The 15,043-nt window shown below is 38.2% G+C and overlaps 1 protein-coding gene across 1 annotated transcript; it reads right to left on the bottom strand.

Annotated features, from left to right (window-relative positions):
• Nucleotides 1-561: 561 nt before the first annotated feature.
• Nucleotides 562-5,621, bottom strand: LOC146659580 (uncharacterized). Its single transcript, XM_085423673.1, has 8 exons — nucleotides 5,043-5,621; nucleotides 4,704-4,858; nucleotides 4,354-4,490; nucleotides 4,183-4,276; nucleotides 3,676-4,008; nucleotides 3,417-3,597; nucleotides 3,085-3,212; nucleotides 562-2,983 (listed from the first exon to the last, which is right to left on the bottom strand). Exons 2-8 carry the CDS (start codon nucleotides 4,740-4,742, stop codon nucleotides 2,663-2,665), a joined length of 1,233 nt encoding a protein of 410 aa, XP_085279799.1. The 5' UTR covers nucleotides 4,743-4,858; nucleotides 5,043-5,621; the 3' UTR covers nucleotides 562-2,662.
• Nucleotides 5,622-15,043: the final 9,422 nt, after the last annotated feature.

Raw genomic sequence — 15,043 nt, forward strand, 5'->3', positions numbered from 1 at the left:
GCACTATAATAGTGTAACATTCGACATTAAAACAGCAACAATTATGGCAGCTAAACAGTTGAGACATTGTGTGGTCAGATAGGCCTAATATTGGGGGAAAAAAACGAATTAAAGAAAAAAAAAAAGACTACAGAATAAGCACTTATTGTAATGCAGTGTTAACATGAAAAAGACTCTATAAGGTCTCCATTAAGCCAACAAATTAAATAATGCAACTGTCTGACACGACATACAATTGTGAATCACACCCATATGACATTTGGCCATCAAAACTTTTGAAATGTCTTAACTTCTCCCTTTCTAGGACCAGTATCTTCTTAGGAATGGTTTCATTTACCTGATAAGCATGAAAATGATCATGGAAACACGTTTCATGCTCAACCATAACAAAAACAGCTTTACCATCATGTAAAATGATTGAAGTTATCTTGCTGAAAACCGGCATGTTTTCATAAGTGCCTGTGCAAACAAAAAGCCCAACACGATATTCAACTCCACTACACTTTACCCAGTTTGTGAGTTTGACAGTGTTCTGTAAATCAACATGAAGATATGGAGATATAATTTCTGAGTATTCTTGTGTTTCAAGTGAACGCATTTTAACTGGACCAGACTCAACTTCTTTTAAACTCATACATTCCCAATGATAAGCTAATGCAAACTGATGTTTCCTTGCAAGTGATACAGTCAAATTCTTAAAGTTCTTAACACAGTCTTTGAAAAATTTGTGTTTGGCTTCAAATCTCATGGTCCAGATATGAATGAGAGGACCAATCTTTCGAATGCACCTTGGATAGTGGACCATGAAATGATGTTTTGGAATTAAGTTGTTTGATGGGTATAGTTCCTTAAAGAGTCTATGGTGTTCAATAATCAGGTGCTTTAAATACACAGTCATTCCTTCAGTGATAGAGTATGAGAAAACTATGTTTAGAATGTGCAACAACAAAAGCAACAAATGCCAGTGCAAATCATCCTCTGGTACCAGGTCACCAAATATCAAAGGTATGTTTGTGATCAAGCAAAGTGTTTGTGATGCATTTAAACCTATTCCATGCCCTGCACGATCCAGGTTAATATTCGTTGGTTTATTTTTCTTTTCCATATAGCCGTAATTAAAAGCATATATCCTATTTAACAAGCTATCTTTAGAGATGAAGTATTCGATTAAATATTGAAATAGCAACTTGACTTCATATTGACCAACCCCTTCCAAAATATCATGCATGATGTCAACGGCATAATTTTCCGCAATATTGAAATATTTTAATGAATTAAGTATGCTCTTTCTTTTTATGCCGAATGAAGATGTTAATGTTGGATCATCTACCAAATTATTATAATGTTGGTTATTCAGAATTGGTGATCTAAGAGTTAAACATGGGTCGTCCTCTGAGAAAACTAATTGAGCTGAAGACTGATCAATTAAGCAAAATCTACAAAAATAATTAGCTCTAAACGATTCCAAAAATCCAAGAATGCTATGCATCCCCAAGTTATCACCTGTAATTTGTGCCAGAGTACCAAATACAGGAAATTTAGCAAATGGAACAGCAATCCCACTTGTCTCTAATATTTTCAGGTCCTTTACTAGGGGCTTCAGGATTTCATCAATTCCATATTTTTTTGCGTCTTGTGCATAAAATAATGATACCAGATGAATGTTCATTAAAGCCGAATTCAGACTGGGAAGAAGATTTCTAAGGATGAAGTAAAGGCAGCCAACTTTGTGTATACCCTTTTTTGAACCTAAAGGATTTGCACACTCAAATTCGTCATAGTACAATTGGACTTGGATAGCAAACTTGCTACCTGAAAACAAAGGATGACTTTTGAAGTAGCTTCCATCACAGAAGTCCTGATATGTGTCAGACTGGGTGCATATTTGCATCATCTCACAAATACTTTCATTCTTAAAAATGAACTGGAGTGTTTTCAATATGGGAATATATATGAATTTGTCATTTACTGGGACTTGCTCATAGGTTCTAGTTTTGGTACATCGTCTAGTATCGTATCTTACTCCTAGGTGCAATTCAACTGGCTGTACCATTTCCCACTTATCTCTAAAATATTTTTTACATTTGCTTTCAGAATTCAAGTGACTAAACGGATTGTCCAAATTTTTAAATAAATCTGCAATGGCTGATCTGGAGGGACTGTCATCTGGTAATAGGGTCAATAATTGTTCCTGAATATTAGATTGCCAATCTCCCACAAATTCCTCTAAGTTCTGAACTGTAGAAAGAACTACAGTATTTGGTACACCACTTCCTAAAAGTCTGGCAATAATGGAGGCAGACATGTCCTTGCTCTGATTTGAGAATGAAGGGCCTGCTTCAGAATTTTGGCACTGAGATGATGTGGATGGTGTTTCATCATTTAAGCACTGAGAACTACTAAACTGTTGGGTATCATGGTCAGAAGGGGTCTCATGAGGAACACATGTGCTAACAGTAGCATGTATCTTATTCAGATGTCTTCTAAATCCAGAATAACTTGAGAATTGTAAACAACATCCTATCTGACCATATTTTAGTTTCAAATTTTTGCCAGGATACATTCCATGAACTAGTTTTAAATGTCTGAACAAAAGTAAAGCTGTAGCAAAGGATAAAGCACAGAGAAAGCAGGTCAACATTTTGAATGCATAACCTGGTTACTACTTATTCAACAGCTTTGCTCGCAACTCTTTGACTCTTGGACTTTCCACTGTTGTGCCTACATCAATATTGTACACAGTGGTCTGCAAAAATGTGTACAGGCTGGACAGAGCGTCTTCATATTTCACACTGAAAACAAAGTGGCACTTGAACAGCTCATCAAATGCACCCAGTGATGTGCCTGACTGACATGGAAGAAGCTTTCGATCCAAGACTATGTAGAAGCTGAAAACCTGTGCTTTTGAAGTCCCTGTGGCCAGGAGATATGGCTGAGGGTTTCCTTCATTGTTCATGAGGTGATCCTCAAGGCTCTGGCAAGACTGAAACACAATAAAAAGCATCACTTTATAAACCCTTAGGTTAAGAAAAAGTGTTCCATGAACCACAGTATCTGGAACTGGATCACATTATCTTGACAAACCTTGTGAAATTTAACCAGATGATCTATTGCCTCTCCAACACTCATCTTCTTTGGCCGTTTCCTTCCAGCTGGTTGTGGCGTGAGAAGGTGCAGCAGAACAAGAAGAGAAGCCATGTCGCTGTCCCACTCTGCAGACAGTGTTAAGGAGTTAAATACTAATGCTGGAAAGGGGAGACAGAACTGAACTTCACTAACATATAAAAACTGGTTGAGGGTATGAGCAGAAAATAAGTGATCCATACACACATTATCCACACTGCTGCTTTTTTGATAACTTTTAAAAATGAAAACTAAAATTACTACACTAATAAAGTGTTACTTTAGGACACTACCTGGCTCATCAGCATCATCCATTTCTTCGTTCAAAGCAGATTTCAGCAATCTTTTCAGAAGACAAGTCTCTTTAAGGTCTCTGGCTTCCCTGGCAACCTTGTCTTTAAAACCGGTGTTCCATTTTTCCAGGAACCTGGAAGCAGTCTCTACTCCAAACATCATTGCAAAGTCCTGCAAAATCTAACAAAGGAGAAGTATGTCCATTAAAATCAATTTTTTTAAGTCAAGTATTTTTCAGATCCCCATTTGTTTACCTACCAGTCCTTTAGTGTCCAAAAACCGAGGAAACATCTGAAGAATGTTTGCTGATTCTTGTGGGTCATGGAGTATCTGCTGACGATAGTAGAATGTCTCTCTCATCTTCTGGAAGACTATATCTTGGTCAGTGGTGTGATGAAGAAGAGACATGGCTTCCATACATTGATCTCTTGTTTGCTGGTCATTAGTGAAACCAAACTTCCTTCGTGATGTGGGCCCTCCTTTCAGTTCCACCCTGTTCTGTGATGCAGTGGGGGGTTTGGATTGACGTTGCACAGTCTTGATACGCCACTCAAGAAAACCTTTGTTGCTCTGAATGTCATAGAAATGCTCCTACAGAAAGAAAGAAATTGCATACATTGTAGAGTGTGTATATATATTTATATATATGTGTAGGGAGAGAGACAGAGAGAGAGAGAGAGAGAGAGAGAGAGAGAGAGAGAGAGAGAGAGAGAGAGAGAAAGAGAGCAAGTCTTATTACACACTACAGTTGCAGAGCAAACTCACATATCCCTTTTTGGAGTACGGATCCTTCAAAGACGGGAAGAGTGACACGATTCCAAGTGCATGAAACTCCTTCGTTGCTTTACTTACAGTTCTCCTGCAAAAGCAGAAGTGTTTTTTGATAAGATCCTTGCCAGTTTTAAAAATGAATAGAATAAACATCATTCCTCTTACCCTTCCTTTTCACGCATGTGAGCTACAATGATGTTCACCATTAATCGCCTGGTGGAATCTTTCAAACTCCCAGTTTTTTCATACTCATGGATGACAGTCACCCCTGCTGGTTTGGAAGTCAGAATCTGCTCCACTGTCTAAACACATTTGATACAAAGAACAAAAAAATTGACAAAAAATGAGACTATTTTAACCCAAACAACAATTTCAATCTGTGGATTATACATATGAACTACATGAAATACTATATCAAATTATTTTTCTCTAATCTGTTTTATCTTCGTGTTTAAGCTTTTTCAAGTAATGACAACTAAAGAGTCAAATACAAGTCTATTAAGTAATGTATCTACATTTCTTGCATGTATGCTGTCCAATAGAGGCTGAACCATTTGAAGTCCGGCATCGCTTGTGTCACTGCTCTGACTGCTGGTGGTTGAGACAGACAATGTATCTGTTAGACTTGGAGAGGAGGGCTCTTCCACATGTTGCTTCAGGACAGTCAAATCTGAGGGTGACAAACAAAAATATTACAATATAAGGCATATACAATCAAAAATCAACCACAACAAAGCTACCATTTACGCACATAGGCACATACGTAAATTGTATGCTTTGATTAAATTATACTTTCTCCCAGGAGAACAGATGGTTATTTTGTATTTTATTATGGTAATATACAATTTACATACCACAAGGTGTGAGTGTCACATAGGCTACGTTCACACTGCAGGCGAAAGCGCATCAAATCCGATTTTTTGACCCTATGCGACCCATATCCGATCATGCTATGACAGTGTGAACGGCGCAAATCCGATATTTTCAAATCCGATCTGGGTCACTTTCGTATGTGGTACTGAATCCGATACATATCCGATGTTTTAGAAAGCGACTGCTGTTTGAACGGTCAAGTCGCATTAAATCCGCCTTTTACGTCACCGACACAAGACTGAAGCCAATTATCAGCGCCAGAGAAGCGCCCGAGAAGACATCGCGAACGCTTCCTGGCCATCCAGTGTAGATGTCAGTGAAACTGTTGGGAAGACAACGTAAACATTTTATTTGTACTGTATAATCTGCAGATTCTGACAGAAATCTACAGCTATCCTTTGAAGCACCGCTCCTCTCTAAAACAGCAATAAGGATCATTATTAGGTTATTTACATTATTATGTAAATAACAAAATAACTTAAAGCAAAAATTGGGAAACGTGAAGACCGAAGTCTTTATATTAAGGGCCATCAGTCAAACAATACTGTTGCTCTGGGTCTAAACAGAGCGCGTTGTGTGTGACATCTTCTTTTGCGCATGCGGGCCGCTTTGAGCGTTCACACTAGAGAGCGTTTGCTGTCGCATTTTATTTGTAGTGTGAACGAGCAGACAAAAAAATCGGATTTGATCAAAAAATCGGAATTGAGCATTAAGACCTGCAGTGTGAACGCAGCCATAGTGTGTTAGGTCTGAGCAGTCACGCAGCTTCTTGGATGATTCTGTTTCCAGGATGTCTGAAATGCATGTGATAAATCCAACTTACTGTTGAGCCATGAAAGCAGCATTTTGTGATTGTTACCACAGGATATTAGACAAATTAAAAAAGGTTTATTTAAGAGTAACTGTAGAAATCAAATCCCACAAAATCTATCAGAGCATATATTTACTTACCTTCAGCTGTATAGATGACAAAACACACCTCTTTGACTCCTGCAAGTTCAGGAAAGACATCCTCATCCACCTCTATACCCTGCTCATCTGTGACTTTCAGTGCTGCATTTTCTGGTATGAGAAACTTCTGCTGCACTGAAGTAAAATCATCACTTAGTTAATAACAACATTATCATTTCCTCTTTAATGACTTGGTACAAACCATGTATAACTTACCTGCACTCATAAAATCTGTGAAGCTGACTTCTTCCAATTTGACATATTTCTTTGTCTCTCTGTGTTTTACTTTTATCAACATCTTGGCCACCTATGGAAAAAACCTTTACTAATATGAAACATAACATGTGGAAGAAGAAGAGGCTGTTTATGATAACTTTATGTGAACTGTGTATAACGTAATCCATAAACACTTTCTAACATTGAGCTAGCCTGTCCACACTAGCTACTGCTTAAAATCTATTTAGCTAGGCTAGGTTTAGCAGACAATGTGACCGCATGTTTGCCGCGTCCTTGTCTTTTCAGGTGTGGCGAGTGGCGACAGGGTTGTGTGCATATCTGTGAAGCAGGACTAACTAACTTATGTTAATGGTACCTTGATATCTCATTAATGCAGGCTGCACCTCTCTTTGGTTAAATACGGCCATTACCATGAGTCTAAACATAATATTACTGTAGTTAGCTAACGTTAAATGAAACATTAGTGTTTAAAAAAAAGAAATACAAATGAACGTTTTCATTGACAACGTGAAATGTGTATCTTCAAATACAGTAAGATAAGTTAGTTAGCTAACTTTTGACTAATGTTAGCCTAGCTGCTATCAACGAATCAGCGTAACATGCAGAAAACACGTGTAGTGCTAGTTAGTTAACTTTATATTTTACTTATGCATCCATGTAACTGAATATATATATATATATATAAATAACATTACTACACTCACAGAAAATTCCAAAATAAATAAAGTATTTTTACCTCCTACATGTCGGAGTCCAAGAGACAAGCACAGATAGACAGGGTAACGGTCGACAGACAAACAACACCAGCAATGTGTTGAATTAGACTCCTTAGCACTCAGTGAATGAACACCTAAATATTACACCGCTTGAGAGTACTCCCCAACACTAACTGTAGTATAAGGTGAAAAATAAACTCCTGGAATGTAACTCTTGTGCACTTTTATGCCTTACTCCAAAATATTTAACTCCAGAGATTTGCTGTGCACAAGCGCACACACAGACGGCTTCCCTAAATCTCTAACAGTAACACACCCTGATTAGTCTCATCCGACAGTTGCTAATGAAGTCTAATTAATGTGCACAGTGTGTGTCTACGTGTACGGCTCTTAGCGGCCAGCTGCCCCTACCCTGTCCCGCACCCCCTGGGAAATCTGTCCCCTATCTCGCTCTTTCTCTTTCCTTGTTTTCATTTCTTCCTTGCTCATTGTTTTCATTCTCTCCCCCTTTCAATTGTGCCAAGCCTTCATTTTTCTATGAATGTATATATCACTCTATTCCACTTTTCTTTACTCTCCAAGATACACTCCTCCCTCTTTACTTCTCTATTTTTGTGGTTCATTTCAGTCGAGCCAGACAAATTACAAGCAAACTAGGACTGTAAACATCTGTCTCTCTGTCTGGGACAAAAATATCCACAAAACTAGAGCCAGATTCATGTAAAATTTGCTGTGCATGTTTTCACTCTTAAGAGGAAGAGATCTTTTTTTTTGTTTGTTTTTAGCCATTCTCTTTATAACATCGTTAAGGCAAACTTGGGTTAGATATACATTTACAGTGTGATGAAACCATTAATTTCTTCATGCACTGACACACACTAAAGTCGATGCTGGACCAAGTCATTTCCAGGCTGTGTCAGTTTTGTTGATGGTCAGAGGATAAAAAGATCAAGTGGAGGTTAAAGGACCTATTAAACATGTTGTACTGGAAATGATACTCCCAACATCATGTGCAAACAGGAAGCAAAAAAAACAAACATTGTTATGAGCAGACTATATGTGCTTATAATAAGAGAATAGATGTTATTTTTGTGTTGATTCAGTCAGTTATATCATTCACATTAAATGTCTTTCCTCTGTTACTCAACCCCCTTTCAGTGTGGACTCAAGAGTAAATTGTTTGAAAATGAAAGGATAGAGGATGTATGTAGAAGGAGGATGTTGACCAGTGCAACTGTTAATACATGTTTTTACTGGAAGGTATTGCCTAGATTACAAGAAATGTGATGTTGATATTGTTGTAAACTGAACGTGACTTTCCATTTCAGGAAGAGATAATCATGTTTACAATCTTGAAAAGCAGGAAAAAAGAGTTGGAATGGAAGGAGGACATGATGTGTGAGTGTGTGTGTGTGTATGATTGTATCTGGTTAACCTTGGAGGGTTTCATCAGTGGCCCAAGGCCAGCAGACTCACGATGAAATAGGAGGCCAGGGGCCACAAATTTATCCCAGACAAGGCCTTCTCTGATTAATCCTTTTGGACACACACACACACACACACACACACACACACACACACACACACACACACACACACACACACACACACACACACACACACACACACACAAAGAAGTAAACACATTTACACATGGACTGTGCTAGATAAAATCAGCCATGTAAAAACATATGTACAAACATATGTAACAATGTATTCAGCAAAAAAAATCAACATAGACCTAGATCTGGTGTGGAACCCTAATTTCTTTATTTCCCTTGGGAAATATTGAAACATGTTGATGGCTTTATCAAAGTATGTGTATGTGTATATCTTACAGAGCATCAGGCTAACTGATGACTCAAAGTCTATGCATTATATATGTCACCAGCATTTTAGAAGGTAATTGTAATTTATTGACTAAGTAAGTCTGACTATATTTATTTTCCTTTTTGATTATGTAGCTTTTACTACAGTGATGAACAAAAACTATTCAAAGTTGGAAATTATCCTCTGGTTGCAGGTAACTCCAGCCCCCAACCCCAAAGTAGATGCCAGTTACACTTCAGTGTAACTGTGTGAAGAGTAAAGAGTTCAGTGTGGACATGTTTTGCTCTGTGAAATCAAATCAATTCTTTATTTGGTTAAAATGTGTTAAAACATGCTTTTGCTTTATATGCATTGTTTTATCTGCTCTACTTGCATTACTCTTTGTTAGTTTAACTGATTCAGGAGGTTGGACTGCTGACTTTGGCTGTCAGCCGCGTGCCTCCGTGACTGCCATGTTGATCTCCAAAGGAACAAAACTCCACTGACGCTCTTTTTGCCTCGATCTTCGCCTGCGGATCCATAAGACAGGCTTTGTAGTCACAACATAACTCTCCTACTGGATGAACCTGGATGTGGGAGTACCCAGAGAGAACCCACAGAGACATAGGGAGAACATGCAAATCAATCAAACCCCACACAACTCCTGGCCCCGGCCAGGTGGTGGAATGAAACTCAGGAGTGTGCTTGGTGTGAGGAATCAGTCTTAACTACACCACCGTGCTGCCAAGTTAGTGTATAATAATTGAAAAAATAAAGCTGGGTATTGACCAAAATAACAGCCTAACAACCTTACATCTTTCGCAAAGATTGGGAGGTTACAAAACAAATTAGTAAACATCATGTGAGATCGTCTTGGCCACCACTCCCCCAGTCATCCAATGTAATCTGGCTGATGAGGGGTCAACAGGTTCTTTGTACAGTTTGGAACGTGAACGAGGTCACTCCTCTCTGTGTGATATTAGCCTACTTTTACCCAAGCTAGAGCCTAAACCCTGTAAGTAAAGGATGACTATCAATCTCTGTACACACGTACACATACACTGAGGTTGCTGAAGGTCACTTTACATTGGCTTCTTCTCCCAGGTTAAGCAGATAATGGTCGGTGTTGTAATCCGAACTCGGTTGAGATGAAGGTAACCTTAAACCTTAAAACCTTTAAGTAGAACTTAGTGAATGCATCCCTACACAACTTCTTCTTCCTATATAAAAAGAATATTAATCATTGGTTAAGAGGGAATTTATCAAATTAAATCAAAGAGGGTCAAGAGGAGCTTCCCGTCACCAAACCCATAAACAATGGAAAAATAATTTCTGTAATCACAAAAGTGAAGAGTACAGGAAACCTTTGAGGATTCTAGTGAAATACGTGTCTTAGGTCTTGTTTATGAATCAGGCATGTTCTTCAGTTACAGTCTGAAGAGCACTGAACTTTGCTTAATAAATAAAGAGAGAGTCGTTTACACTGCACTTGGTCTAGCCCCTCCATCTTAAGGACTACAGTGATTTTATTATGACCCGTTTTAACCCTTTCATTGTTTTTGCTAAACATAAATGGTGACTGATAAACGTATATACAGAGCAGTGCAAAAGCTTGAGTCAACGCTTTGTATTTTCCTATGAAAATGGGAACTGGAGCAGGAGTTTGTGGAAACTAAGACAAAAACAGTTTGTACAATTCTGTTGAACTTGAAAATCAGTATTTGGTCTGACCACCTTTATTCTTCAGTGCAGGTTGAACTCTGTCTTGACATTTCTTTAAGTAGACTTCAGGAATAGTTCTACTGGCTTTTTGAAGCTCAGGCTCTAGGGAGGCTAGTGCATGACTGGTAGTCTTCAACTCTGTGTTTTTCTATCCAGCTTTTACTGCAGTGTCAAAGATTTGATTCTTTCCAGATCTGATCTGATTTTTAGCTTAGTTCTTTTTGGCCTTTTCTCCCTGTTTCCCTTCTTCACCAATGGCTTCTTGACAACCACCCTTTCACTGAGACCATTTCTGATGAGACTTCAGTGACTGGAAATGGCTCCACTTTTGCTCAGATTTTTGGACATGACTTTCAGATATTCCCTTTTAGGCTCTCCACTTCTTTTTTGTCCTCCATTTGTCCAGTTTCCCCATTTTTTAAGGATACATTGCACAGGAAAATAAGACATGCTGAGTTTTTTTTGGCTAAGAGAACTTTGGGAAATAAATTGTTGGCGCAAAACTAAAATTTTATGTCTCTCAAACTGTGTTATCTTGGGTGTCTGAAGACAGTGGTTCTTTGCTCAGTCATTCTAATGCTCCATATGCACAGTTTCCATATCCTTAAACAGTATGGCATGTTCGTTTTTGTGACACAATGTGCAAAACTACCGTAACTTTCTTTGTGAGAAAGAGCTCGTTGATCAAACATCAACCAACTCTGGAGCCTAAAGGTAATATCTCTGACCCACTCTAGTTCTTGTCCCATGTGCATGTGGATTTACAGCCCCTTCCAGACTTTGTTGCAACATCAAAAGAGGAAAAACCCCATCAATCTTACACACTTTCCCTCTGTGTCTCTTTTTATTAGTTTTCTTCTCTTTTACCTTCTCTCTCATACATACAAAGTGAAAGACATTGCATAGGTTGGGTGCATTTGATTTATCCCGCTGTGTTTCCTCCATGGCTCATTTCCATAAATCACATGTCAGTGTGTTTGTAGCCAGAGGGACGTTAACAAGAGGCCACAGTCCAAACACAGAGTGCATAAAACCCTGAAAACACTTCCGACACACAGTGCTGACCAGCTCCATGGCTACATCCATCAACGCAGAGAGGAGGTCGGAAAATTTCATGTGGAGACAGTGAGGAAATGTTTTGTCATCTGAAGAGCGCTGTTGAAAGAAAGCGTGTGTGCGTTTGAAGTGTGTTTGTGTCTTCCACTTTCTCAAGTTGGACCACATGCTGAGCTGGGAGAGGTCCTGTGAGTTCATCCGAAATCTGCGCCAAAGTGAATTTCCTTACTGTGTGCTGCAAACACGCACACAATCACAAGTTCTGAGGTAAAAGTTCACATACAACCAGGGTTATGGCTCGGGCGGCGGTCCTTGCTTCTATGGTAACGACCACTTAGATGATCCTTCCTGTGTTTTTGTCTTGAAGGCAAAGTGGCTGTTTGTGTGTGTTTCCCACGATGCAGTGATTGAATCAGCTTTAGCTACTATCTACTGTCCCTCCTCCCTTGTCTATTTACTAAGCACTTCCTCTTTGGCCTCGGGGGTTAAAGTTCACAGTCTAAAATGGGGCTGGATTTTGGCCTTGAGTTTGGCCTGGACTGGCTTTACATGGTTTTACAAATCACTCATTGCTTTTGAAGAGGCAGCCACTCTAAACATCTTATTCTTGTTCTGCCTCATTCCTGCAGTAAATCAGCCGACTGAATGCTTTTGAAGCCATTTAGCCAAGTACTTACTAGCCTCTTCTGCTTTAGCCACCTAAAACAAAGTAGTCTGTTCTTTCTGTCCGTTATAACAAGTAAAAGCAAGGAAGAGAGGAAAGTCTAAACACATTTTCACCACTTTGCGAAGCAGAAACAAGACCCCTCAAAATTTATCTCAAGAATTGCTGCATCATTCTTGCTCTCTTTTACACCTTTGCATGCCTGGCCAGAGTGATGGTTAATTTACAGTGCAGCAATTGTGACTGTTTGTGGAAATATTTGCCAGTGGAGAGTTTATTGAGAGAGGATTCCAACAAGTGCTCTTGTGCAGTTCTCAAAAATCTACCCATGGCTTGACGTGGATGATGCTGTAAATGTTGACTTTGCGACAAATGGGCCAGAACAGTTATGAAGGCAACGGTGGAGTTCATGAGGAATGGGTGAAGCTCACAAAAAATATCAAAGATTGAAAACTAAATAAAAATTGAAATATGGAAAATACAGAGGGTGGATACTTTTCATTGTTTTTAAGACTGAGTTTCACTTAAGCGCTTTGTAGGTTACATCGTCATTCTTCTACAACAGCAGCCCACAGATCTGTTATACCACATATTTTTTGACACTGATTCCATCTGACAACAGACACTCTGTAAAGATACACAGGCAGTCCTTAGCTGCCCACACACTGCCAAAACTGAACCATAGTTTCCCCAGAAAGCTAACTTGATTTCTGGTCAATTGATTGGTAGTTATATAACACTTTCTGCTCTATTAGAGCAACTGAGGGTTAAGCATCATGCCCAAAGATACGTTGATATACAAACTAAAGGAGCTGGGGACCAAAATACTGACCTTCTAATTAGTAGATGACCTGTTCTTCTCCTGAGCCATGGCAGCTTAATTTGGTAAACTTTGGAAATTTACAGGCACTCTTAATTGCGGGGTCAGTTTCCACAACTTATTTAAAGATTAAGTAAACATGCATCTTTGTATCTTTAGTCATACTAAATAAACTAATAGCATTTCCTAGCAGTTATCACCTGAATTACTGTATGGAAAAGACACCTAAAAATTGGAAACTTTAAGTTGTGCGTGATTTGATATCATCACTTCAAAGTGATTAAGGTAAGACTACACAGACTGGCAGATAACTATTTGTGTTTCTTTAAAATTGATTACGCACTATCACAAACTGTTCCTCACAGGGGCACATGTGTGGCCCTGAGCAATGTCAACATATTGACTTATTAACTGCCTCTGTGACAGATGCGTGTGTATGTGCTGATTGTAATCCATGTTGCTCTGATTAGTATTACACAATCCCCGCATTCCCAAGAGACAAGCTGTCAAAGCAAGAGAAAAGTGGAGAAAGAGGAAAAAGGTTTAAAGAAAGAGTAAGAGGTAAGGGAAAGTGGGGAAAGAAGGAAGAAGGAAGAAAGAAGACTTTGCATGGGATTGTTCTGCATTACAATATCACAGAATTCTTCTTACTAATATATTTTAATTTTAATATACAACCATTTAAAGCAATATAACACAATGGAAATAAAAAAAAAGACTAAATATAAACTAGGAATTAAAATGGTTACATTGTAGTGAAAGATATGAATGAATAGACTCGAGCTTAATTTAATATGAATATTAAAATTACAGTGACAAGTTTTTATCATGATGATGATAATTATAATAAATAAGAGCCTCTGTGCTTTCTCTGATGGAAGTCATTGCAAATTTTAGATGAACATCAAAGACATACTAAGAATGGAAAAGAAACAACACATGGAGATATTAATAAATCATTTGGATAAAAAAATGAATAGAAAGAGGAAGCGATACCATTTTGACTGCAATGACGACTCAAATAAAAATCTTTAAATATGAGATTCCCCTTAAAACCTTTGTTCAAATATCATTTTCTCACAGTTCACAGTGGACGTGTGGAAGTAAAAATGTGGAAGTAGTGCAAGATCACTAAGGATGTCTAAAAACAATTAACAGTAAACGTCATACAAAATACAATAAATGGCATTTCGAGTAGCATAACCCACTCATGTCGCATGACATTTGGCAAGAAGGTTCCTTTCATACACTGTGGAGAAATTGTCACATTTCAATTTAAGCTGTCTAAGCCATCTTTACACATGTTCTGTATACCTGAACTTTTTTAAGATGTCACCAAATTGGAGGTGCTTGATAGAATGTAAACACATATATGATGGATAAAAATACAACCAACTTCAATGCCTAACACCGTCATACAATATGCTCTACATTTAAGAAAATAAAACAAAACAGCTGCCACAAAGGTTTTACTATAATTACAGCATGCTATATGTCAAGACTGAGCAATTAATTTTCCCAAGGGGTCACACAGTTCTGCTCATGATTCATTTTATCTCTTTATAGCCTTATTGGGGTGGCCCTTCACAACAGTCCCAGTTTCTCACATGGGCCCTTGGGAAAGTTAATTACTCATGCTGGCTTAATTACTGTAAGCCAGCATGAAAAAAAGGCTATCTACTCTCAAGGTAGGTGTAGGGGAATTTAAATTTAAAAATGGCATGACATTAAAAAAAATTAAATCATTGCAGCAATCGTGTTTTTTTCCTTTGAAGATAGATAGACAAGATTTTCAAAGGTTAAACGTCATATGACTCATATTCTAAGTCTTTTGTACACTGCTACGTTTTTCTGATGTTGTGTTTGTGTAACATCTGATGTAGACTGGTTGTATTGTAAAATCTGAGATGTTCAGAATGTTTATAGTTTACTGTTTGTTCTCTGATTAAAGAGCTACAGGACAAGTGAATGAACCATAACAGACTGGTGGTAAAGTACACTCAGATC

This window comes from Rhamphochromis longiceps, linkage group LG11 (assembly GCF_057381845.1).
Source record: "Rhamphochromis longiceps isolate RC_006_pf linkage group LG11, R_longiceps_female_GT1.1, whole genome shotgun sequence".
In the NCBI taxonomy this organism is placed as follows: domain Eukaryota; kingdom Metazoa; phylum Chordata; class Actinopteri; order Cichliformes; family Cichlidae; genus Rhamphochromis; species Rhamphochromis longiceps.

Excerpts from the sequence above, each read along its gene's own strand:
- LOC146659580 (XM_085423673.1), bottom strand. The coding sequence starts at position 4,742 with ATGGTTCAGCCTCTATTGGACAGCATACATGCAAGAAAT. Across the intron at positions 3,598-3,675 it reads TTTTGGACACTAAAGGACTG|ATTTTGCAGGACTTTGCAAT; the intron begins GTAGGTAAACAA and ends CTCCTTTGTTAG. Across the intron at positions 3,213-3,416 it reads GGATGATGCTGATGAGCCAG|AGTGGGACAGCGACATGGCT; the intron begins GTAGTGTCCTAA and ends CACTGTCTGCAG.